The following is a 27,536-nucleotide window of genomic DNA, read 5'->3' as shown; positions in this document are numbered from 1 at the left end:
TTGGGAAGCTCACCTTCTCCTTCTTCCATTTTTCTCCCTTGCTGTAATTCGTTCCTTGCAAGTCATTTCCCTAATTTCAGTGCAAAACTGTATTGTCTCCTCTGTGAGGATCCAAATCTTGATTTTCAGACTTTGCTGTGGATGGGCTCCTCTGACTTTTAAAAATGCCACATCCATACCATCTTTCCCTTGCTTCTCCTTTCTATCCTTCCAATAGAATGTCTTCTTAAGTCACTTAGTCTATTATTTACAGTATTTATTAAACTCTAACTATATGTGGAGTCCTGAGTAGTTAAAAGATAATCAGATCAGATGCGGTCCTGGTCTCAGTTGGGACTCAAACTGAAAGAGGTAGATTCTATTATTAACTACTCTACTTATCTTTCGTATTTCTCTTTCAATGAAAACAACTTTCACATGTGCATCTTTTTCAGTTGGAAATGTACTTTGGAAAGGAGCTTATGTAAAGCCTTAGGCCAAATGGAGCTTCATTTGCATTGCATTTTGTGAAAAAGTCATCCTCCTCTTTCAAAAAGAATGAACTGGAGTATATTAAATTAATTTTATACTCAATGGCATTTCCCAAACTGATGTTCTAATTTCCTGGGACCGTGATTGATAAAAGTCTCATGTTGGTTGAAGTTTATAAAAAGGAAAAGAAAGGATGATAGTCATGTGCTTGCCCTCCCTCTATTGTGGGAAGTATTAGGTTTCCTGCTGGGTTGAAAACTCATCAGGTCCTTAGGTCTGGCAAACCAAGAAAATGTCTGAATACACCCATGGAGTAGAATGACATCCATGGGGCTGAGTATTCCTGGCATTTATTTTTAGCTGAAAGCATCACTTTTTCCGAGGCCATTATATCCCATCTTCTGTTAAATCATTCATTCAGGGATGGTCCACAAGCCTTTTTTTTTTTTCCAGAAGGATGACCCTAGGTTTTTAGGTTTCTGTTCTTAATGGCAGATAAAACTCAAGCAATAAATTGGTTATGTTTTTAAGTCCCCAGGGTGAATCAATATTTCTGTTTCTTGAATTGCTAGTGTCTAACCTTTTGTGGAAGAAGATTAAAAAAATTGAGCACCTTTGCATACTGGTACTTAAATATGCTGATATGCTTTTTTTTAAAGGTAGGTAGGTCATTCTTGAGACATATTTGATTTAAGAGCTAGGACAATAACTTTCCATAGGAGGTCCTAAGGATGACAATCCCTAAAATAATGAGCACTACTTTTTTGGCAAGGTTAGTCATTTTCCTTTTTATTCACTTAATTGTTTTACTTATATTAAGTACTGGAAAATCTTCTTAATTTTTCTTACAAAATTGATATCCTTGGGGAAATTGTTGATGCCATCTTCTGAAGAATTATTGTCTTAAAAAAATGCAATTCAGGACTTGTGAAAGGAGGTGGGTTGGACAAAATTTGAAGCTGTTCAGGCAAAGAAACACTAACAAAATCAAATAGAACTGTAGAATGAGTTTTTGTATAAACTAGTATTTGCTGTTGTGCTTTCTCCTGGCATGGTATACACTTCTATGTCTGACTGTCCTATATTTGCCTGGGTTGATTTTACTGTTAAATATTTATAATTTTTGATTCTCTAAAGAGCAGGCATATGAGTGAATCCTAACCTTCCAGAAGCTGACAGTAAGAGAGCCTCTCTCTCTCTCTCTCTCTCATCATAGACATAACATATATTAACATACAGATACCATCAAATATTAAGTGATTTTTTTCACAGTAAGTTTTCAATATTGTTCCATTTTAATTTATGCATTGCAAGTAAGTTAAATGAGAGGGCCTTGTTGGTTGGGTGTTTGAAAGCTGTTCCAGTAGAGCATGGGATAGTGTGCAAAGAAGTGGATGAGGTAACAAAGTAGAGAGAAGAGGTATCAGATCGAAAGCTTTGAAACCCAGAGAGAAAAAGTTCTGACTGATGGAAGTGGAGGCTAAAGGAGTGCCATGGCCAAAGAAGTTGGTAAGAAAATGATTTTTTCCTTACCATTTTGGAGAAAATAAAGAGAGTGGGTAGAGGATGAGGAGCAGTTTTCAGTGGTTGTGGTGTGAGGTGGCCAACCTGAAGATGGCTGTGGGCAGAGAGGAAGCATTTTAGAGGGAAAAGCAGTTGGATGCCATGAATATTGTATATGGAAGAAAGGTGACAAAGACAGAGATTATATGATGAGGAAGGACAATGCTTGTGCTTCTTCTGGTGGTCACCAAGGATCATTTCATGCAGAAGCTGAGACTCTCAGTGCATAGGATATTAAAAATATGAATCATCTGTGAACATTCCCACACACCTATATTGGTGAGATAGAATTGAGTGTTGGAGAAAGAGGTCAGGAATAAAAAGGCAAAATTCATACTCACTGGTATAAAGCAGAATTTTCCTACAGTGGATGAGATATTATTTACACTTTTTATGGCATTTATTAAGGGCTTACTATTTGCTAAGTGCTGGGAGAGATACAAAGTAATCTCATATCAGAAGGGGTCTTAATCTTAGCTCTTTGGATGAATCTTAGTTCTTTGGATAAATCTTTATATAGTTGGATTTACTAGGGGTGGAGGAAGCAGTCTATTAATTTGTTTGGTTTAGTTTCCTGTTTAATGTAAAGGTTTTCTCTTCTCTTTATATCATCAATGATATTTATTAAAAACTTCCTGGGTGCAGGATATTTGTCATGTTGCTATGAATAGTGGATTAATTCATCATCCTGAGTTGTTCCTTCCCCTCCTCGTACAGGACATGTATCACCAGAATAGTTGTCTCAAAATAAATGAATAAATGCAATTCTATATTGTCCTGGCAAGAAGTTTGTCTTCTTTGGACTGGAAGCTGTTATAGAGAAGGTATTATTCTTATAGGAAAGATACCTCTCTCACAATACTCGCACAGTTCCATCTGCTGGCAAATGCTCTGTAAACTTGGAACCTCACATCACTGTAGACAAAGCCACTATTCTCCTTACTACCTCACAAGCCTGTAACCTTGGTGTTGTTCTCAACTCACCTCATTCCATCCACATATTCATCAGTCATGAATGAACTTCTCGGTTCTACCTTCACAACATTGCTAAATTCCACCCTGTCCTCTCCATCTAAATTGCTACCATGCTGATCCAAGCACTAGTCCTATCTTGCCTTGACTACTGCATAAATTGTACTTTCCAAGTACTTAGAGCAGTGCTCTGCACATAGTAAGCACTCAATAAATGATTGAATGAATGAATCTGCCTCCTTGCTGACCTCCTGTCAGTCCGTCAGTCGTATTTATTGAGGGCATATTGTTTGCAGAGCGCTTGGGAGAATACAACAGAGCTGATAGATACATTCTCTGTCCATATAGGCATCTACTGGAGGTTCTCAAGGTGGGGAGATGTGGACTGAGAGGTTTATGGTTAAAAGTCTCTTTAGGTTAGCATTGCTTCTGACCATGTCAGAATGATCTCTGCATCACTGAAGTAATCTGATGGAAGGGTTTTAACTGCAGAGAGCCCAGAGTTTTTTGAATTCTCATTCTTTGGCAGCAAGCAGTCACTGGTCGCTAACACAGGGTCATTTCTCATAATCTCCTAAAGAATGCCCAATATTGGGAGAGACCAGACCAAAGATGGGATATCAATCAGTCAGTCGTATTTATTGAAAGTTTTCCTGGCTCAGTAGGCACTATACTAAGTTCTTGGGAGAGTACAATATAACAGAGCTGGTAGACATGTTCCCTGCCCACACTGGGCTTACATGTAAGTAACCATTTGGAAGTGTGGATACAAAAGGACCTATAGAGCCTGTGTGTGTGGCAGGAAGGGAGATCCATTTCCTGAGACCTCATGCAAGGTGGTGGGACCTGAGAGAGTATATTGCAGTGTTTGCAACACTGAAGAATTGAGAATGTTAAGGAGTTGGAAATCACTCACACATGTATGAATATTCTTCCTGACGCATTAGGACTACTTCCAATCATATACTTTTTCTTAATGCTTCTGCTACTTGCAAATACTTTTTTCCCTGCCTATCTTCTCCTTTAGTTTGCAAGGTCCTTGAGGACAAGAGACAAGTCTTACTTCTGTTGTGCTTTCACAGCAGTCATTTGCACTCAATTAGTCAACATTATTTAGATGCCTACTATGTACAGGACACAGTACTAAGTGTTTGAGAGAGTATGATAGGCCTGATCCCAGGTGGTGTCAAGGAGTCTACAATCTTGCAGAGGAGCAATGGACACTAAAGTAATTACAGATAGAATAGACTGTAAAGGTATGTCCATAAACACTTCTGGGGGATATGAGCTTAGGTGGTCCAGAAGTGGTGAAATGGCAGTTGGGTGACATTAGGTGGAGAGATAATCAACAAATTAGGATAGACCTCCTAGAGGAGATAAGAATTTCAGAAGGGCCTTAAAGATGAGGAGAGCAGTGGTCTAGGGAAGGGAGTTCTAGGTTGGAGGGAAGGTATGAAAGAAAAGAGGTTAACTAAGAGAGATATGGGAATGAGGCAAAGAAGCTGGCTTGAGAGGAATAAAGGTGTGAGCGGGTTAGTGGGAGAGTAGAGTGCAAAGGTAGGAGGGAAAAAAAATGATTGAATGCCTTATTGGTTGTTTGAAGCCAGAATCCCGGAGCAACAACTAATGCCTGATGTGCTGTCAATTTCAAATATTAGTTCTTGGAGCATGGGTAAAAGAGAGTTCAAATAGTGACTCAAACCATGCATTTTAGCCCAGATGTTTGACTGTCTCCCCCTTTAGATTGTAAGCTAGTTTTAGGCAGGGAGCAAGTCTACCAATTCTGTTGCAGCATACTCTCCCAAGTGCTTAGTACAGTATTATGCATGTTGTAAACACTCAATGAATACCACTGATGATGCTCAGGAGCAAGACTCTGTGATCCCAGGCCACCTGAACAGCACCAGGATTTAGAGACTGGCTTGGATCCAGGCTGCCCTTCGATCAATAAATCAGTGGTATTTATTGAGCGCTTACTGTGTGCAGAACACTGTACTAAACACTCGAGAGAATATAATACATCAGAATTAACAGATATGTCCCCTAGTAGCAGACTGAGGTTGCTAGAGAAAAAGAATTGAAGTAAATCCCTCCTATGTACTGCATGTCTGAAGCCTAGTTTTCTGAAAGCAAGTACATCTTCTAAATTGCTTAACATATATCTACAGTATAGTTTATTCATCCAAAGGATCTGATCTATTGCTTTTAGGGAGACAATTTCTCCCCTCAGAAATATCACAGTAAAAAGCCCCTTAGAGGCTTTTTGTTAAAATTATCTAGATATATAGAAGTTATAATAAATATTTAACCATCATTAATGTGTAAAGGTTAAGAGTAATTCTTGTAACTTCAAATAAAACTCAAGAGAAAAAGTGGTACATACCAGACAGTTAATCTCCTCTTCCTACCACCTTCAATATTTGCCAGTCTGCCTCTTGAGGGGTTCGGGGGGTGGGGGGTGTTGGAGGAGGGACAGGGAGAGTTGGTGGCAGTTCATTCCGCTCTTCAGTCAGATAACTTGTGGCTTTTCTCAGAGATTTCTTACGATGAAGCAAGGAGATGACATGAGTTCACATTTTCCAGGATAATAGATGGCATTTTCCTTCAGTTCATACACTCCTTGAGAACAGAGACCAGGTCTTGTATTTCTCCCTAAGTAATTCTTTTCCAGTAACTTACTTGCCTCTCAGTGGGCACACTGCAATTACTGATGAAATAATTCATAAATGTTCAGTAATACGATGCTTGGGAAGTCATAAATTCTGCTGTTCCTTGGAAGTAAGATCAACTAAACTCTCTGTAAAATGAGCATTCTGTCCAAGATGAGGGTTGTGGGTGTGCTCAAGGCCCAATTCTAGCCATACCCAGGGCAAAAGCCCAAGCAACCTTTTTAATAAATATTAATATGAATGCAAATGAACAAGGATCATATCTTCCCTTTCCCCACCCATCAGAAGCTCCTGCAGAGGCTAAACACGGAAGGACCCTGGAGACCCTCCCACAAAAAAATGGCATAAGTAGTGGAAAGTAATCCAGGTTTCTGCATTAGCTCTGGAAGCCCCTCCAAAAAGTATAACTGATGCTGCGCTATGACAACATTAGGAAGGTTGCTAGCTAAAGCCACATTTAAAGAGAAGGTTGAGTGACTGTGTTCATACAGAAGCTTCCTGAACAATTCAGTTGTCCCTTCTCTAGGAAAACAGCTTTCTAGACTGTAGCACCAGTCTACAACTACTGACTTCAGAATTTTGGAATCATGACATCTGCATTTGGTAAATATAATTATAATCATATTCAAAAGGGAGAAGAATGGGTCTTTGGAATCTGTAATGTTTATGGATTTTGCAGGCACTGTGGCTGATTTTACCAAGATAGTAAACCTATAGATGATATTTATTGAGTTTTTATTGTGTGCGGGGCACTGTATTAAATGCTTGGAGGAGCCAAAAAGAGTTAGTTAACCTGATCCTTACCTTTAAGGAGCGTATTATCCAGTGTTGGGGGGTGACAGATATTAAAATGGATTACAGATAGGGAAAGCAATAGAGGATAAGGATAAGCACATAAGTGCCGTGAAGTAGGGGTGAAGTAACACAGTATGGACCCAAATGTATAGCTGATGCAGAAGGAGGCACAAAAAGTAGGGAGATAAGAGATTCAGTAGAGAAGAATGATTCCCAGACAAAGAGATATATTTTCAATCATTTTTATAAGAAAGAATAGTGTGAATTTTCCATTTATACACTAAGGGCTTTCTAAAATTAAAAAAAAAAGCTAATCAGGAAAACTAAAGAGAGACTCAGTGTTGACTTCAGTCCTAATTCTTGAAGGAATTCACTTGCCCAAATGTGAGGAAGGTGGCATATTGTTCTGAGAGAAAAATCCCAAAATTGCTCTCAGCCAGTCAGAGGAGACATGCAGGGCAAAAGTGATCTTCAAAGGCTCTAACAGGGAGAGGAAATCATTTCCAGAGAAAATTCCCAACTTCAGGACCTTTTACCTCTTCTCCTTCCACTGTCTTCTTGCAGACAATATTCTTGGGAAGAACACTTTTTGTGGAGGTTTGCCATCTCTTTAGTATAGCTGTTTGGAAAGGGGTGGGATACATAGGGTCTTTCTCTCTGGGACAGGTCAAGGTCTCCAATGTTGACCTTTGTAGAGATGACTTTCAAATCTCACCACCCTACATGCTGTCTCTCAATCTGTCTTTCCTGTAACAGCTTAGCTTTTCTTCAGGTTTCTTTCCTCTTTCCCCTCCCATCCATCAACCATTGTCTACCTCTTATGCACCAAAGTACCTCCCTTCCCACATTCACCATACTTTATCCCATCCCCTTGAAAACTTTCCCTAATGTAGCCATTCTTCAATTTTTTGACCCATCCTTTCCTATCATCTCAGCAGTTTATGGTTAATGAATACATTTACAGAAGATTTTTTGTGTTGCTTCTATATTTGTCTTGTGTTGGGATTATATATATCAACTGTGTTATTGTGTATTCTCTCAAGTGCTTAGAACAGTGTTCATTCATTCAGTTCATTCAGTCATATTTATTGACTGCTTACTGTGGGCAGAGAACTGTAAGTGCTTGGAAGAGTACAATTCAACAATTAACAGACACATTCCCTGCCCATTAGGAGTTTACAGTCTAGAGGGAGAGACAGACATTAATATAAATAAATTACAGATATGTACATAAGTGATAGGGCTGGGAGGGGAGATGAATAAAGGCAATAAGTCCGGGAGATGCAGAAGGGAGTAGGAGGAGAGGAAAGGGGGGCTTAGTCAGGAAAGGCCTCTTGGAGGAGATGTGCCTTGAGTAAAGCTTTGGAGAGAGTAATTGTCTCTGCACACAGTAAGTGCTCAACAAATGCTACTGATTTATTATCACCCCTTAGAGTGAAAAGTCCTTTAGGGCAGGGATTGTGTCTGTTGTAATGTGCGCTAAGTGCCTATCCCAGGGCTGCAGCCGCTAGGCATGCCGATATGAAGATGATGAAGATGCCGAAGGGCTTTACAGTCAGAATTAAGCTTCCGAGAACAGACGAGTTGCAAAGTTATCACACTGAACCACTCTGGCAACTAGTGGAAGCCTTCAGGGTAATGAAGGGACTGAAGGTTATCTTGTATATTACTAGGGAGATTATTGGGGGAGTAAGGCAGGCCTGTCCCTCTCAATTCCCCCATCTCCTTCCCTGTAACTCCACTGTAAAAACAAATCCCTGGAATTCAGTGAGAATCTGGGGAAGCAGCAAAAACTGGTATCAATTTAATAAAATACTCAAAGTGAGGTTTAAATAGGCTTTCTTGTGGCGTGAACTCCCACTTTCCCTTAGGTAGTTTCCCCAGAATTCATCAAGCAATCAATCATTTACTGAGTACTTACTCTGAGTACTTAGTGCTTAGTAAGGTACATTTTAAAAGAGTGACTGGTGGAAGGAGAGGAAATTCCAGGTGCCGTGGACTAGTGGGAGGAGGGGGAGGTCCCGAGGCAAACAAGCCAGAGTGAGCCATGAGGCAGTGAGGAGAAAGGTGGAGCCATGAAATGGGGATCCTTTTGGCAGCAGCAGTGAGATTGACCTAGCTTTTTCTTTCTATTGTAAACCCGTTGTGAGCAGGGAATGTGTCAGTTTATTATTATATTGTACTCTACCAAGCGCTTAGTACACAATAAGCTCTTAATAAATATGATTGATTAGCTGACTGATAGTTGTTGGATGCATTCCCTGCCCACAAGGAGATTCTCTTCTATCCAACCCTGAAGTATTTGCATTTAAATACACATTTCCTCTTCTCATTGGTTTCATAAAATTCTAAAACATCATCCCACCACAGAGACAAAGGAGTTCAGAATGTCTTAACTATTCTAAATTGATTCAAGAGCCTGATGTTTGGTATTCTTGCTTGAAAGGACAAGTTAAAGTCTGGAGCAATAGTATGGAGCCTGTAATTCTTTAGAATGGGTCTGGAGTGAGGGGTCAATTGATTCCTCAAATTAATTCAAAGGGACTCTTTTGCTTTGTGGGGTTTTTTTTTTCCATCTCTGATGATGAAGTAGCTGCAAATCTCCAGGAATTAAGCAGCCTATTGCAGGAATCTCCTGGGTTTGATTGGAAGTGTCAAGATAACGATGGTGTCATGCTATTTATCCAGAATTTTTTCTAGGGAATTGGGAATACAAATTTACCTGGTGAGCTTCCTTGCTGCCTTGAAATCTTGTGGCTTGTGACAATCCTTCACAGATCAGCAGTAAAGTTGAATTCTTCGTTGCTTGGTGTAGCTAATAATAATAATAATTATCGTATTTGTTAAGCATTTACTATGTGCTAAGCACTGTTCTAAGTTCTGGGGTAGATACAAGGTAATCAGATTGTTCCACGTGGGGGTCACTATTTTTAATCCCCATTTTTACAGATGAGGTGACTGAGGCACAGAGAAGTTAAGTGACTTGCCCAAGGTCACAGCACAGACAAGTGGTGGAGTCGGTTTTAGAACCCACATCCTCTGGGTTCTCCCAAGCCCGTGCTCTTGCCACTAAGGCACACTGTACTACCCCTCCTCCTTTTCTATTGTGCAATCTAATTATGTTTAATCGTTTTTGAACCTACCTTTGTACTGCTACTCTAATGGTGAGGCATGACACCTAGCCCTGAAGAAGGGTTAGGTATCCATCAAGGATCTTTCTCTTGATGATCTTGAAGGGCACAGGGTGATCCAAATTAAAGTTAGCTGACATGTCTTTCTTTTAATCACAAAGAAAGGAAGAAATATATTTGATTTCGAGTTGATCACAAAATAGGGAAAAAAATGCATTTGATTTTGAGTTGAGGGGATGCTATGGATGTAAATATTAAGGGAAAAACCTGAAGCATTCACTTTTACTCTTTACTTAGAAAATGATTGAATCATGAATTCAACTTTTTAAAAAAATGTCATTTAAGCACTTATGATGTGTGAAGTACTGTTTAAAGTGCTGAAGGTAGATGCAAGGTAATTAAATTGGACACCATCCCTGTTCTAAAGGAGATCACAATCTTAGTAGGAGGGAATCAATCAATTGTATTTGCTTAGCATTTATTGGGTGCAGAGCACAGACTAAGTGCTTGGTAGAGTACAGTAAAAATAATATAGCAGAGCGAAAGACATGTTCCTTGCCCACAACGAGCTTACAAGTCTACAGGGAGTTTAGGGGATATGGACAGACAAAGAATGGGGACATACAGGGTACAAGAAAGAAAACAGACCCGATGTTGATAACAGCGGAAGTCTGAGCTATCACTGAGTGAATGGCAGGTGGGATGCTCATGGACAGGCTCAGAGTGGCTGGTGATGGAGCAACTTGCTTAGGAAGTAAGGGATAGTCAGGGAAGGCCTCCTGAAGGAGCTGTTTTCTGAGAGGGCCATGAAAGTGGGGAGGGCCGTGGTTTGATGGTCTTGAGCAGGGAGCAAGCAGTGCTGCGAGAGAAAGGTGGGCCTGGAACAAACATTTAATCCCCATTTTGCAGATGAAGAAACTGAGGCACAGAGAAGTTAAGCGACTTGCCCAAGGTCACACAGCAGGCAATTGGCAGAGCCAGGATTAGAATCCAGGGCCTCCGACTCCCAGGCCTTGCATTTTTCACTAGGCCATTCTGCTTCTCAACTTCACTCAATCTTGCCCAAGCACACAAATGCAAGCTCCACTTCCATGGCCATTTATCTCCCCCACCCTCATTCTCAGCTCCACTCTCTTTCAATCTCCCTTCCCTTCACTTCTCAAAACCCCAAACGGGTAAATCACCTCATGGATTTTGGTAACTTTGCATACAATATATTTAGTAATGAAAAATATCAGCTCAAGGCAACATATAGAGTAGCATTTCTAATGTTTTTTAAACAGCTATTAATGGAGTCAAGCTGTGTTTTTGTTTCTTCTGTATATAATCATCTGCTCAGTGGTGCGCTCTCTAGTAGCAGGAGTCAGGGGAGTGGCCTTGCTGTGATTGATGGGGCGAGGCCTAGCAAGCGAAAGAGTTCCATCTGGATTTGGTTTGGGGAGCAGTCAGATGTTGAGTGGGAGGTCAGCAAGGCTTGCTGTAGCTCTCCCTCCTTCAACACCCCTATCATCCACACATTACATCGCGCCCGCACACACACACACACATACACACACACACACCCCCTCATCCATAATTGATGCTTGCTTTGGGCAGATGCTACATGACTTGGGACTAGAGCAGCTGCTAAGTTTATGGAGGCTAAAGGGAGCAGGATGGTACAGCAGGTATTTCTGACTTTATTTTTCACTTGAACTGTGATTTTAATCGAGCCGGGATATTTCTCGCATTAAGCTGTACCCCTGCATGCAAGCCTCTTGTGATACATATTTTGCTACTTGAGTCATTCTGGAGGAAGGCGATTTAGAGCAGTGATTATGTGTGTCTGCTGGGCTTGATATGTCTAACTGAGGCGTTAGTATAACCAGCAGGTTAATGGTGTAATTTTGCATTTTCCTTCTTTGTTTCAATGCCCTGAGGATATGATGCAGTTTGGCTCATTTAACTACAATATAAAAAGCTTTCTCTGAATGTGCCATATTTCTTGCCAGAGAAATGAAACAAAAAAATACCGAACTAAACTAAAACAAACTGTCAGCAAGACTTGAAACGGCGAGCAACCGTCAAGAATAAATAGTTTACCAGAGTGAGCGTGCATTTATGAAGAGACCTTGCATAAGGATTTTTTTTTCTTTTGTTGTCTGGACAAATGCAATCAGCTTGTTTATTAGTTTTGATCCTTGCTACATTTTTTCATTATAAAAACTTGTTCTTAGAATAGAAAAGACACCTCATAGAGATAAGGAGCTCCAAAGCTCAAAAGATTGAGATCCTCAGGGTGGCAAAGATCTAAAATTTTGATTTTCCAAGCTGACAACTTTTAGGATTTTAAAAACCTTCACTGACCGTTAGGAAATTCAGACAATTTTTGCTCGGCTAGAGTTCAGTGTTTAAGTCAAAGGCAATAAACTGGATTTTATACAGTGCCACGTAAAGAATATTTTAGAGTTGAAATGTGGTTTTCATTAGATTTCAGGCCAGAGCATTTTGTAAATCCTGACTGTCTGCCATCCTTTGTTCTTTCTGTTGCCAAGAACTACTTTATTAGACCGCATTAAAAAAACTGCTCATGCTCAGGCTTGCTTGAAATCCCCTCAAAGTGAGGAATTTAGGGTGCAGAATGGTGCTCCCCTCTCAGGAGGCTTCCTGGTGCCTGTGAGGAACAGCACTCAATCTCCTATGATACTCTGTTAATAGCCAAGCTATGGATTTAAATAAAAATGGTGATGATTAGCTTCTCTGTGACTTTGAAAGGCTTTAAATCACCTGAATTTTCCCCAATAACCATGTATGTCCCTTTAAAAAAACAACAAACTCCTAATATCCTAGGCAAAATGAGTAAGATAGCATGGTTTGTAAAATGGGTATAGGTTCAGCTCTATCATTTGGCTGGTAAATTTATAAACACTGACGAAAGTTTATCAGCTTATTCCTGCTCTATCTCCAAAGTGATTTTCCTCAGTGTTCACCCAGATCACAGTGCCACTGGGTTACTGAAGCAGGCTGATGTTTTCACATCTACTTAGAGCTCTTTAACATACATGCTAATGTCCTTTCAAGGATGAATTCCCCAGCAGTCCAGGGAATGTGGAGATCACAAAGCTTTTCAAAGCAGTTTTTTAGAGATATGAGGGACATCTGCTTGTATGAATCATTATTCCTCCCTTGCTTATTTAAAATCATGACCTGAAGTGACCCAAATATCAGCTTATGTTGAACTGAAGGGGTCTTTGATTTATGGGGCTTTTTTCTTTTTACATGAATTTAATTGGTGGTGGGAATGAAGAAAACACTGGATATAAGTGTGGCCTGGTGGAAAAAGCATAGGTCTGTGAATCAGAAGACCTGGGTTCCACTACTCTCAGTACTCACTACTCTCAGTGGAAGTCCCAGGTTTACCACTTATCTTCTGCATACCTACGCAAGTCATTAGGCTTCTCTGGGTCTCAGTTACCTTCTCTGGGTCTCATCTGTAAAATGGGGATTAAATCCCCCTTCCAATTTAGACTGTGAGCCCCATTTGGAACAGAGACAGTGTCTGACCTAATTAACTTATTGTTACCTCAGTGCTTAGTACAGTGCTTGGCACATAGTAAGTGCTTAACATGTACCATAAAAAATGGATGGTGGAAGCAACCATGTCAATAATAAGAATAATGATGATGTAATTTGTTAAGTGCTTACTGTGTGCCAAGCACTGTTATAAGCGCTGGGATAGATAAAAGGTAATTAGGTTGTCCCACGTGGGGCTCAAAGACAATCCCCATTTTACAGATGAGGGAATTGAGGCACAGAGAAGCTAAATGACTTGCTCAAAGTCACACAGCTGACAAATGGTGAAGGCGGGATTAGAACTCACAACTTCTGACTCCCAAGCCCATGCGCTTTCCACTAAACTATGCTACTTCTTGTCCAGCAAGAAGCAGCATGGCCTAGTGGATAGAGCATGGGCCTGGGAGTCAGAAGGTCATGGCTTTTCATCCCAGCTATGCCACTTGTTGGCTGTGTGACCTTGGGCAAGTCACTTCACTTTTCTGTGCCTCAGTTACCTCATCTGTAAAATGGGGATTGAGACTGTGAGCCCCAGGTGGGACCAGGGACTGTGTCCAACCCGATTTGCTGGTATCCACCCTAGAGTTTAGCACAATGTCTGACACATAGTAAACGCTTAACAAATGCCATAATTATTATTATAAGCAAGCAATCTAAAGCATCAATCTTGGAGTAAGAAATTGGGAACCAAGTTTTTATTGGAGGCAGGATTACATTGGAAATCCTGACCCCCTCCATTCCTCCTTTCTTTACTGTGGGCGTGACCCCAAGAAAATATTCCTCCCTACTCTCTACTCGCTGGGGCCGAATTGCCTTTCCTATGGTGGGGGCCTGGGGGTTACACAAAGTAGATAGAGATGTAATTTTAGAGTGCTTTGAAGATGCTGTTACGGAATCATGAAAACCTCAGTGCTCTTAATTAAATATTAACTATAATTAGCACGGAGTGTGAATGTTACGAATATTAATTAGGGTCTTCTGGAACCGCTGTCAGTGTTAATGAGAAACAGTAGGGGTCCTAGGAACATCTGTTTTAGAATCTCGGAGGTTGTATAAAATCCCTGAGTGCTAATGCACCTGAACTTCACCATTAGTCCTCTGTTGTCATTACTGGTCTTTTTCAGGATCTACTGCCCTGGGAATGCTAGAGAGCAGAAGTCACCAAATTTTGTCATTCAGACCCAGGGCAACCCAGTTCCCCTGGTGTGAAGAGTCCTTTCTGCTCCTGTTAGAGTGACTTTTTGTTTCCTTTTAGACTATAAGCTTCTCGTGGGCAGGGATCACTTCTATTAACCTGTCCTGTCTATTGTCCTGTACTCTCCCAAGTGCTTAGTACAGAGCTTTGACCATGTAAATAATCAAAAAATGCCATTGGTTGCTCTCCTTTGTAGCCACAACCTGTCACCATCCATGCCCTTGGGCACTGAGTTGTCATGTTTAAAGCCCTGAAGCTCAAACATGAAGCTCTAGTTGTTGTTGATGACCTGGATTCTGCTGCAGAATTTAACTCTGCATACTTTCTAGGTTTTTTTCAGTCACTGTGAAAATTTTCATCTGCAAATGACAGTCAGATAGAGCACTCTGAATCAGTGAGCCGGGTCCTCCCATGGAGACGGTAACCTGATATTTAGTCTTTGAAGGGGCCTTATTGATTGCTTCGAGAGAGTAGTTAGGCTTGATGAACCCTAAGGAGAAAGGACTGTCAACCCCCAACTTCCTTCCTCTTGGGTCCATCCTAGGGTTTGGCTTTAGTGGGGCCATTTTCCCTCTTCTATCTTGGATGGTACAGTTTCCAGCTAGTCTTTACCCTATAGCAACACCAGACATTTTTATGTCCAGTATTTCAAATTTAAAACTCCCAGCAACTATGAGTCCTGCAAATTTCTGCAAAGAACATTTTTTGTACATCCTTGGGACACCCTTGTGTACATAACATAGAACAAATACATTATGTCTTGCTCGTGTTGTGATTAACGTGAGAGGTGATCTTCTCATTAGCCTCAAAATAAAGTGGATGTCAATAGAATGGTCAGAAGCAAAAAGACTAGTGATTTCCTACAAGGTAAAATGGTTTTTCATTTTTGTAATTTAATAAGTATGATTACTTAAGCGTAAATTTGGGCAGCGTGATGGTGGGGGTGTCTGCAAAGATGTCCAAAATTCTTTAATGCCATCAAGGGCCACTCTAGTTTGGCTGTATTGCTGAAACACTTCCTGGTGAAAGACAAAAGCTCTGTGAGTTGTGGCATCGATCAGCAGTGTCTCAGGAGTCCAATCCCTACAAACTTGCCAGGATGTTCTTGTTAAGTCCAAAGAAAGATGCATGTGCAAAAGAAGGCCTCGGTTATTCTTAGTGCTGAATTTTCTACAGATTTGTCTTGAGCTGGAAATGTGGCAGAATGGTATATTTCGCTGTAAAAATGATTTTAACATCTTGTGAACTATTCCTGAAAAAAAAATAAGCAGCCAGAAAAACTTTTTTCTCCATCTTACTCCCAACTCTTTCCATTAGACTTACTGTATTTCCAAATTTCAGGCTCTTCTTCCCTCTTTTTCTCTGTACCTTTCTTTGTCTCTCTGCCCCTTCATTTTTCTTCTCTGTCTTTCTTTTCCCCCACACTTTGGCATTTTATCTCTCTGGCTTTCTCTTTTTCTGCCATCTGCTTTTTCCTCTGTGTCCCTCTAGCTTTCTCTCTCTTTCCCTGTCACTCTGGATTTCTCTCTCTGTGTATCCCTCTGGGTTTCTCCCTCTGTCCTTCTGACTTTCTTTGTCTCTCTGACTTTATCTGTTTTCTCTCTCTCTCTCTCACTTTCTCTGTTTTTATCTTTCTCTAACTTTGCTTCCCCATTAGACTGTAAGCTCGTTATGGACAGGGAATGTGACTGTTAATTCTGTTATACTGTACCCTCACAAGAGCTTAATACAGTATTCTGCACTAGTAAGTGCTCAATAAATACCATTGATTGATTTCCCTGTCTTTCTCGCTGTCTCTGTCTCTTTGGCTTTCCATCACTCTCTTTCCCCAAAGACTGTCTAATTCTCTGATTTCCTTGATAATGGCATCTGAATTCTAAACATACTGTAGGAGAGGAAGCACTTGTAGAGATCCAATATGCAAAGAGTTCTACCCTCTTCTTCCCTTCCTCCACCCCTCCTACAGACAGGGTCCCCACCTCATAGAAAATTTGCTCCACACACTCTGGCATCTAGAGCCCTACTGCTCCAGACTCTTGAAAAAGGATCATAAGCTCATTGCAAAAATGCCCTCCAGCATTATGAAACCAAGCACAAGAGATGATTAGGGGTTCTCATTGTTGGCCTCTTTGAAGGCCATCAGAATTGCTGGGAACTCTGGCTGGTTTAAAAATCCTTGGTTTTCTGTGGGGGGGTTAGCTCAGCCAGAAAGAATGTGATAAGCTCATTGTGGGCAGCAAATGTGTCTACCAGCTCTGTTGTACTGTACTCTCCCAAGGACTTAATACACTGCTCTACCCACAGTATGCCCTCAATAAATATCATTGATTGATTGATCAATCATGTTTGGAGAAGGATCTCCACAATGTGGGTGTGGCCCTGTGTGTCTCAGGCTCATGATTAAAGAGATGGAGTTAGCTACATTAGCTACCTGGTTCACTACTAGCAGTTGGTTTAGTTAGCATCTAATTAGCAGCTAAATCAAGAATGCCCAGGGTACATAGGAAAGACTAATTTTCTTCAGTTTTTGTCCACCAATATTGAATATTCATCCATTCAGTCATTTTTATTGAGTGCTTACTGTGTGCAGAGCACTGTACTGAGCACTTGGGAGAGCACAATACAGCAATAAACAGTCACATTCCCTGTCCACAAGGGGCTTACAGTGTAGCGTATTCATGTCTGATCAGTCCTTTTTTCTTGGGGAGGGGCATATTTCTGATATCCCCTACTTGGATTAGGATTTCCTCTTAAAATTATATAAAAAAGAGAAAATTCTGTCTTTTATTTCTCTCCTTACATTGATGAATTTTCAAGGTTTGGTTGAAGGAGGGGAAAGCCAGGAGGCAGTATGTGTTGTTATAAAGTATCTTACCTTCTCACTACAGCAAGTTCATCTCCAGTATTGTCACCTAAATAAATGCCCAAGCATCTCTAGTGAAGAAGCCATTTAAATGTCAAAATGTTTGCATTGTGACTAGATAGTTTAACTGGAGAGTTTGGCTTTTGGGGACTTCTCATATCTCTGCTATGTTGTCATTATTTGCCATGGTATAATTAGTACAAAGCCCAAGTCACATGTAATTGACTCTATGAGATATGAGATATAGTTATTTGAGTTTCAATTGTATAGGTTCCTTCTTTTGATGTAAATGAAGAGGCATCCTGAGAAAATAAGTTATTGTGAGCCTCTTCAGATATTTTTTCCGACACATTAAAGTTTGAGTTGGGGAGAAAATGTTTTCTGGAATGGATTTTAAATCGACATACTTGTAGACCTGATTTTTTTTTTGTCTTTAGAGTTGAATTTACTCAATACATTTCCATTCTACATTTTTTGCAGTGTACTTGAAATTGTGAATTTTCCCAAGAGACTGCAACACCCAAAGGGTTTGGAGATGGTGCCAACAACAGGGAAAACCAGCACTTTACCCAGATATTTAAAATGCGATATGACAGTGGGTCACCTATACGCACTTCAGGATCTGGACTCTAAATTGACTGTCTTCTCTCAGAAAATGAGATTACCATAAAGCGGGATGAAAGAAAAGAAAAGAGACATGTTAACATGTACTGCATTAAAAAGATTTTTCCATTATCTTTTCCTGAATTGTATGAAACCTTGATTAAAGTCATATGTTTAGCTGAAGTATCTATCTTGTAAAATACACCCACCTTTATGCTTTAATCCTTTTGGCACATAAATTCAAAGCTGCCATGTTGAGAGCCACACATTCACTCCTTTCAGGGTGGTATTACGACAGGGAAAACTTCCAGGAAAATAGAATAGGACATCATCCCCACAGTAATCAACAGTGAGACTTTCGTCCATATCCGGATTATGAAAAAGTTCCTTTCAGGGTGCTTACTGATGTTTTCCCCCTTCATTTTGCCTTCCAGGGTAATCAGGAAGCAACAGCAGCTCCTGACACAATGGCGCAGCCTTACGCCTCTGCCCAGTTTGCCCCCCCTCAGAATGGTATCCCAGCAGAGTACACGGCTCCTCATCCCCACCCCGCTCCAGAGTACACAGGCCAGACGACAGTCCCAGAGCACACGTTAAACATGTACCCTCCTGCGCAGACACACTCTGAACAAAGTGCCACGGACACAAGCGCTCAGACCGTCTCTGGCACAGCCACAGTAAGTCTGACATTTAGGATATAAGTTGGGGTATATGGGGCGGTGGGGGGACGGTGTGTATGTGCATGCATGAAACAAGTCACAGCCTCCAAATCGTGGATAGAAACCCTTTGAAAGTGTTATTAATTGTTAGACACCCTTATATACCTTCTAAAATGCTCACAGTCCTCAGGGGGGATATTTACAAAATGGCAAATCTGACTCGTTGTGTTTTGTTATCTGTGTTGGAAACTCAATCTCTTACACATAAGCTTCCTTGTTTTGTATGAATGAAAGGGAAAATGAGCATTAGTTCCCCAGTGAAACGGTTTCGATGAGGGTCGTTCTTGGGGTGAATGATTCCGGGCTGAACTTTTGCCAGACTTCCTTGGACTAACCCCATTGTGAGTGTTTGTGTTTTCAAGCAGTTCAATTTTGCACCCAGCCTCCACTGTGTTTGTGTCCACGAATCACAAGGAGTACAGTGCACCTCAGTGGCTTCTTCAGTTTACTCCTTAGTATACCCCAGAGGCCTGGAAGAGTTCAATGAAGATTTCTTAAGGAGTGTAATGGGCAAATGGGGAGTAGTAAAAGGCTTAAGGGACTCTGGTTTCATAGATTCTTATGAGTGGGCTGGGACAGATCAGGACAAAAGTATCTTAATTTAAAGTGATTAAAGTTCCACACTGGGCTGGAGAGTCCAAACAATGCCAATGAGACTCTCCAAAGCCCTAGGTTTGGCCGAAGCAAGAAGGTAGCAATAGTGATAGTAATGGGGTGCTCAGGACAAAGCAGGCAACCATGACAGGAACAGGTACTGCTGCAAGTTCTATTGGCTGCCTCCTTTGACTTCCATCTCCACCAGCTAAGCTCTGTGCTCGGGTCTGTTGTGGTCGGGTCTGCTGTGATGCAAAGTCCAGGGAGTAGCCAGTGGTGACACCATGGTATCGGTGGTAGAGGCGGCCTCAGCTTCCACTTCTCATTTCTTACCTGCTCCTGCTGCTGTTTCCCGCTCTGTTCTAAAGGCATCCATTTCAGTGAATTGGTGCTTCTGTGAGTATTTGTGTGCATGATACCCTGGGCCATCATATCCATCTGCCTCTTTTCTTTGTCCCTTTTCAGTTTTTCTTTTTTAGGCTCTCTTTCTCTCTCTATCTCTCCCATTATTTGCCAGTATCTCCTCTCCGTCTCTCTGCCCGTCACAACTTTTCTGATCATCTCTGTACCTCTCAGACTCTTCGTCTCTGTCTTCCCTTCCACTCTCCTTTGGCCTCTTGCTCTTTGACAGTCTTTATGTAATATTCCTGACCTATTTTTCTCTCTTCTTCTTCCTGAATATTTGAAATATTGGCCCCTTTTTTCAGTTCCATAAACAAATGGTCTCTTTTATGGTAATCCACAAGATGCTGATGTCCAGTAGAAACCATTCTGACTACTCAGTTGGATCCCAGCTGATAGCTTAAATGGTTGATGGTTGGCCTTAGGAAGCATGAGTGAGATTTGTCTATGGTGCAAAAAATACTGACTTGGAACCAATCTCCTGCTTTATTCCAAGCTGATTCTTAATGATGGTGGTGTAGTGGATAGAGCACGGACCTGGAAGTCAGAAGGTCAAGGGTTCTAATCCTGACTCTACCGCTTGACAGTTGTGTGACTTTGGGCAAGTCACTTCACTTTTCTGTGCCTCAGTTAGCTCAAAGAAACTATGAGCCCCACATGGGTAGGGACTGTGTCCAACCCAATTTGCTTGTATCCACCCCAGTTCTTAGTTCAGTGCTTGGCACATAGTAAGCGCTTAATAAATACCTCTATTATTATTATTATTAATAATGCTGTTCAGGACAGAGTACCTTTTTCTTTGAACTGACTCAGCTAGGAACAGTACTGGCAGTAGGCTCTGAAATGCCGCTTGCTACCCAACTCTAGAAGCTAAGTGGTATTATCTCTCCAAAACCTAAAGAGTTTGTAATTGGATTTTTTTTAGGTTATATGAGCATAATTTGATTTTTCTTATCATATATGTATTTCTTCCTTTTCCCCCTGCCTCTTTTGCTTGCTCTCCCTCCAAAAAATGCACAAAGCAAAAAAAAAGCAATCAATCCATCAAGAAATCCTTGGCATTTATTAAACACTCACTTTGTTAAAATCACTGTGTAAGCATTTAGGAAGGTATAACAGAATTGGGAAACACATTCCCTGCCCACAAGGAGCTTACTGTCCAGAAGGAGAGATAGACATTGCCAAAAATTCCAGCCATGTATTTAGTACTGAAGGGCTGAGGGTGAGGTGAATGGCAGATGTTTAAAGGGTACAGATCTAAGTGCATAAGTGATGCGGAAGGGACAGAGAGTTGGGGAAATGAGGGCTTAATTGGGAAAGGCCTCCTGGAGGAGATGTGATTTTAGTAAGACTTTGGAAATCGGGAGAGTTTTGATTGGGAAAATAGGATGCTAAGAGGATGCTAAGAGGGAGAGAGTTCTGGGACAGAGGGAGGATGCGAGCAAGGGGTCAGCTGTGAAATATTCCAAACTCTCTTGTGAACAGTATTTTGTTCTGGATGAATCTGAGTTTATAATCCTCTCAAGATTCTTTGAAGATAGTGGAACTAGGTGGTTGACATTTAAATGGATGGGAAAGCAGCATGGTGTAGTAGACAGAACACAGGCCTGGGAGTCAGAAGGTCATGGGTTCTGATCCCGCCTTTGCCAATTGTATACCGTGTGGCCTTGGGCAAGTCGCTTCACTGCTCTTTGCCTCAGTTACCTTATCTGTAAAATGGGGACTAAGACTGTGAGCCTTATTTGGGACAAGGGCTGTGCTCAACCTAACTTGCTTGTATTTGCCCCAAAACTTAGCACAGCGCCTCGCACATAGTAAGCACTTAAATACCATAGTTATTATTATAACAAAAAGCCATTTGTTTGCTGGGGTAGATAAAAGATAGTCCCTATCCCATACAGGACTCACAGTCTAAGTAGGAACCAGAACATATACTGAATCCTCATTTTACAGGACAACTCAAACACTACCTACACAACTCAAACTTGAAATATAAAAAAAATGAAAAACACACACCTAGATAAACATATTCAGATAGTAGATTTCCTTTTGATAATAAGAGAGTTACCCATAGATTATTCATCAACTCACAGCAACTGTGCAGGGCATTAAAAATGTAGATTTCTACCACATTTTCAGGCTCTGCCTCTAAAAATTCCAATAGGTTTCCCAGAGTTTTCTGACCTACTATAAGAACACGGACCTGGAAGTCAGAAGATCTGGGTTCTCATCCCTCCTCTGCCACATGACAGCTGTGTGACCTTGGGCAAATAACTTGTCCAAGCTTCAGTTTCCTCATCTGTAAAATGGGGATTTAATACCTTAACTCCTTCTATTTAGACTATGAAGCAGGAACTGACTCCAACCTGATTATCCTGTATTTGCCACAATGCTTAGTATAGTGCTTGGCCCATAGTTAGCCCTTAACAAATAACACAGTTAATAGTTTCACGGTTGTCCCTTTTGAAGTGAGTTTAGTGAGCTCCTCCATCCACATAACTTTCTGAATTTCCTGTTGTTCCTGGGACAGCCTCATTTAATGCTCATTTTGTTGTACTTTAATAACTGATGAGGGTGAGAATTACATCTTCTCTAGCTCTCAATTTCTCTGAATAAACAAATCTTACCTGGCCAGTGACCTGGTGGGAGGGATTTTCTCACTTCTGGTCAGTCAATCAATCAGTGGTATTTATTGAGTGCTTTCTGGGTGTGGAGCACTATGTTAACCATTCAGAAGAGTACACTGTAAGAGAATTGGTAGACATGTTCCCTGACCACAAGAGCAACAGTGTGTCCTAGTGAGAGGGTCATGGGACTGGGAATCAGATGTCCTGGGTTCTAATCCTGACTCTGTCATTGGTCTGCTGTATGACTTTGGACAAGCCACTCAATTTATCTGGGCCTCAATTCCCTAATCTGCAAAATGAAAATTCAATAACTGCTCTCCCTCCCACGTAGATTGTGAGCCCCACATGAGACCTGATCTACCTGTATCTACCTCAGCTGTTAGGACAGTGCCCGACACATAGTAAGTGCTAAACAAATACCATGATTATTAGGGAGCCAAATCCCTTTCAGCATTAATAATGTTGGTATTTGTTAAGCGCTTACTATGTGCCGAGCACTGTTCTAAGCGCTGGGGTAGACATAGGGGAATCAGGTTGTCCCACGTGGGGCTCACAGTCTTAATCCCCATTTTACAGATGAGGGAACTGAGGCACAGAGAAGTTAAGTGACTCGCCCACAGTCACACAGCCGACAAGTGGCAGAGCTGGGATTCGAACTCATGAGCCCTGACTCCAAAGCCCATGCTCTTTCCACTGAGCCACGAGTGCCCTGCAGTCCTCAGTTGACCCTTGATTCCCTCCTGATCCTGGAAGACTGTTAGCTCATGTGGGCAGGGAACATTTCTACCAAATCTGTTGTACTGTACTCTCCCTAGTGCTTAGTACAGTGTTCTCGACATGGTAAGCTCTCAATAAATACCACTGATGATAGGATAATGATGAAGAAGGATGGTAGCTCCTCCAGGATTTCAACCTACCCTATGGGGAGCTTATCCATCAGCAGAATCCAGACCTATAAAGACCTCTCCGGAAACCCTCTTTGTTGTGGGAGACCCTCTTGGTTTTATCTCCATCTATCTAGTGATCTCTGTCCTTCAAAGGCGAAGATGGAATTTTTAGTCCTTATTGTCCCTTAAGGTTTTGAATACCCTGTGCCAATTAAGAGGATTGATCGAAGTTCTATTAGGTTTTGTCAAAGTGAAACAAGATAAAATGCTGTTTGGTTAAGAGCTAAGAGGCAACAATTTAGAAAACACTTGACTCAACTTATTTCCAACGAATAGAGTTGCAATTTGCCATATTAAGTCAAAGAAACCCAAAGTTAGTATAATAATAGGATTCATGTTGGCACACAGAACTCAGAGTTGGATATTATTGAAACAGCAAAATTTTATTTTTATTTTAAAATTTCACCATGTTGTGCTTCTTAAGATCTGGAAGATATCTTTCTCGATTTAAGGCCAAGTTTGATGTCATAATGGGTTGTGTTGTCTTGACTTATGCTGTCGAGTCATCTCCAACCCAGAGCTACACCATGGAAACATCTCTTCCAGAACACCAACCTCCATTTGCAATAATTCTGGTAGTGTATCCACAGTTTTCTTGGTAAAAATACAGAGGAGGAAGGAGACAAATGTGGAAGGAGGCAAAACAAACTTGAGTCTCTTACCTCGACTCTCTCCCATGCCGCTGCTGCCTAGCACTGGGGAGTTTTGACTTGTAGCAGATTGCCTTCCACTCGGTGGCCACTGGCCAAGCTAGGAATGGAATGGGTGTGTCTCTGCTTGACCCTCCCTCCCATAGTCAAGACTGGGAGAACACTGGAAACTCTCCAGGTCAGACCCTGAGATGGGCTATAATGGGTTAGTACTATTTATTTCTAGACTGTAAACTCACTGGGGACAGGGAACATATCACCAACTCTGTTATATTGTACTCTCCCAAGTGCTTAGTACAATACTCTGTACACAGTAAGCACTCAGTAAATACAATTGACTGATAGTTTCAGAAGAACAAAAATGTTCTTTATGCATAACTGAACATTATGTACATCTAAGGTTTGGATCAATTACCCATCACCTGGATGATTTTTGAAGTATCAAAATAATGATATTTAAATTTTTGAGGAACAATTCTTTAAGACCTTCCTTCTGGATTTTCACAACCTCTGGCCAAGATGTATTTTGATAAGATGATCTTTTAAAGCTCATTGTGGACCAGAATGTACTTAACCACAGTGTTGTATTCTCCCAAGCACTTAATACAGTGTTCTGCTCACAGTATGCAGTCAATAAATACTGTTGTTGATGATGGTGATGATGATGATGGTAAAAACAAAACAAAATTGGAATCATATCTGTGGGCACATTATGTGGATAGCAATCCAACCCACATTTAAATCTCAGACCAAATGATGCATGGATTCTGCAAGACAGTACTCTGTAAGACAATAGTGTGTTTGGATGAGCGACATGCAGTTGTAGGATTCTGGATTTGGAAAAAACGGTGCCCCTGTTATGTGTATAATTGGAAGACACAACAGTGCTAAGAGCAGGAAAAGTACATGAACATTTTTAGTTGGAAGTCTTCAAGGAGAGTCGGGTAACTTCTGGAGAAGCAGAAGTTCACTAGGGGAGAGACTGGGAGAAGCTCATGTGAGCTCTCTCATTACTTCCCTCCGTCTCTCTCTCCCTCCATCTCTTCATCTCTTCCTCCCTCGTTTTCTGCCTTCCTCCCTCCATCTCTGCCTCCACCCTTCTCTGTTTCCTTCCCTCCCCCCAACTCTACCTCTCTCTCTCTTCTTCTCTGCCTCCCTCCCTCCCTGTATTAGTACTTCATTCCCTCCCTTCATCTCTACTTCCTTCCTTCCTTCCTTCTCCTTCTCCATCCTTCTATCTCTGCCAACCTCCCTCTCTCTCCCTCCTTCTGTTTCTCTTTCCCTCTCTCCATCCCTCCCTCCATCTCTTTCTCTGTCCCAGCTCCAAACCCCCTTGGAGAGACTCTGAAGGAGACTGAATTTCATTTTCCTGACACTGGATGTAGCACCCAATTTTCACAAGCAAGTAGTGCTTCTTTCCCTTGAGCCACTCCATACAATATGGTTGTGAAAACGCTGCCATGACCAAAGTCAAAGTCAATCACATTTTACCATGAAAACTGAACAAAATGTAAGTGTAACATCTCAGAATAAGATATCATCTACTTTAGAAGCAGCGTGGCTCAGTGGAAAGAGCATGGGCTTTGGAGTCAGGGCTCATGAGTTCGAATCCCAGCTCTGCCACTTGTCGGCTGTGTGACTGTGGGCGAGTCACTTAACTTCTCTGTGCCTCAGTTCCCTCATCTGTAAAATGGGGATTAAGACTGTGAGCCCCACGTGGGACACCCTGATTCCCCTATGTCTACCCCAGCGCTTAGAACAGTGCTCGGCACATAGTAAGCGCTTAACAAATACCAACATTATTATTATTATTACCCCCTAAATGTGGGAGTCTCTCAAGGCTCAGTTCTGACTCCCCTTCTATTCTCCATCTACACCCACTCCCTTGGAGAACTCATTTTCTCCCATGGTTTCAACTGCCATCTCTATGCAGACGATTCATATCTCCATCCTTGATCTCTCTCCTTCTCTGCAGTCTCGTATTTCCTCCCTCCTTCAGAACATTTCTACTTGGATGACCCTCTTACACATCAAATTTAACATGTCCAAAGCAAAATTCCTTATCTTCACCCAATCCCTGTCCTCCCCCTGACTTTCCCATCACTGTAGACAGCTCCACCATCCATCCTGCCTCACAAGCTGGTAAACATGGTGCTATCCTCAACTCATCTCTCTCACTCAACCCACATATTCAATCTGTCCCCAGATCCTGTCAGTTCAACCTTCACGATATCACTAAAATCTGTCCTTTCCTCTCCATCCAAACTGCTATTATGTTAATCCAACCACTAATCCTAGCCCTCCTGTATTACTGCAGCAGCCTCCTTTTTGACCTCCCTGTCTCCTGTATCTCCCTACTCTAGTGTGATTCACTCTGCTTTTCGAGTCCTTTTTCCTCAAAACCATTCAGTCCATGTTTCCCCACTCCTCAAGGATTGCTATTGGTTGCCCATCCACCTCCGCATCAAACAAAAACTCCTTCCCATCAGCTTTTAAGCACTCAATCACTTTGCCTCGTCCTACCTCATCTCGATGTTTTCCTGTCCAACCTAACCCATACACTTCCCTCCTCTAATGCCATCCTATTCACTGTACCTCAGTTTTGTTCATTTCACTACCAACTTATTGCCCTACATCCTACCTCTGGCCTGGAATGCCCTCACTCTTAATATTTGACAGACAGTCACTCTGTCCATCTTCAAAAACTTATTAAAATCACATCTCCAAAAGTCCTTCCCTGACTTAGCCCTCATTTCCTCTTCTCCCACTCCCTCTGAGTCATCCTTGCACTTGGACTTTCATCCTTTATTCATCCCTACCTCAGCCCCACAGTACTAATGTATGTATCTGTAATCCATATATATATATACTAATATCTGCCTCTCCCTAAAGACTGTGAGCCTGTTGTGGGCAGGGAATGTTTTTACCATGTCTGATATATTGTACTTTTCCCAGCACTAAGTACAATGTTCTGGACACAGTAAGCACTCAACAAATATGATTGATTGACTGATGTGTAAAAGTATAAGAACCACAGTGAATCCTATGTGTTGTATTTGTTCTATATCTTTTCGTTATTAATTTTTCAGGTTTATTGATTGACTTTTCTAAAAAATACAAGGTTTAGACTTCAGTCAATAGCATTGACTGAACCCTTCCTGTGTGCACTGGCTTAAACGTTTGGGAGACTACAATGGTGATGATGGCATTGGTTAAGCACTATATGCTGGGCACTGTACTAAGTGCTGGGGTGGATAAGGGCAAATCAAGTGTATCCAGTCCCTGTCCCATGTAGGGCTCACAAACTCAATCCCCATTTTACACGTGAGATAACTGAGACAAAGAGAAGTGAAGTGTCTTGCCCAGGGTCTTGCAGCCAACAAGTGGCAGTGCCAGGATTAGAACCCATGACCTTCTGACTCCCAGGCCCGTGCTCTATCCACTAAGCCATGCTGCTTCCCAATAGTTAATAAACTCACTCTCTGCCCTGATGGATTCTCCCATCGAGAAGGACAGCAAGGCTCTGTCAGGAAACTTTAGAACCACAGTGAATCCTATGTGTCGTAGTGGTTCTTTATCTTTCTTTATTAATTTTCCAGGTTTAATCAGCTACGGACTGCCCTATGTGCATGACAAGTCTGGCTGTAATATAATTAGGGATAAATGTAACTGTAAAGTTTCAGGGAACATTTCATTTTACCATCTCAATTATCATCCAGGTCTTTGATACCTATCCAGCCATCTAGCCATCAGCGTGCTTGGTACTTAACAATACTTTCTGAG

The 27,536-nt window shown here is 41.4% G+C and overlaps 1 protein-coding gene across 16 annotated transcripts in view; it reads left to right on the top strand.

The window, feature by feature from the left end:
* RBFOX1 (RNA binding fox-1 homolog 1) overlaps positions 1 to 27,536 on the top strand; it is a 1,878,609-nt gene that overhangs the window by 1,647,709 nt on the left and 203,364 nt on the right. For 15 of the 16 annotated variants that reach the window (XM_029058016.2, XM_029058005.2, XM_029058022.2 and 12 more), the window contains one exon: positions 18,249 to 18,491. In XM_029058016.2, the coding sequence (XP_028913849.1) occupies positions 18,249 to 18,491 (243 nt within the window). Of the gene's footprint in view, positions 1 to 11,168; positions 11,269 to 18,248; positions 18,492 to 27,536 lie in introns of those variants that run through there. The other variant, XM_029058014.2, reaches the window with a different exon arrangement.

The sequence above is a fragment of the Ornithorhynchus anatinus genome, chromosome 2 (assembly GCF_004115215.2).
Source record: "Ornithorhynchus anatinus isolate Pmale09 chromosome 2, mOrnAna1.pri.v4, whole genome shotgun sequence".
NCBI lineage: Eukaryota > Metazoa > Chordata > Mammalia > Monotremata > Ornithorhynchidae > Ornithorhynchus > Ornithorhynchus anatinus.
Note: the sequence above shows the minus strand (reverse complement) of the source record. Positions and strands in the feature narration are given on the sequence as shown.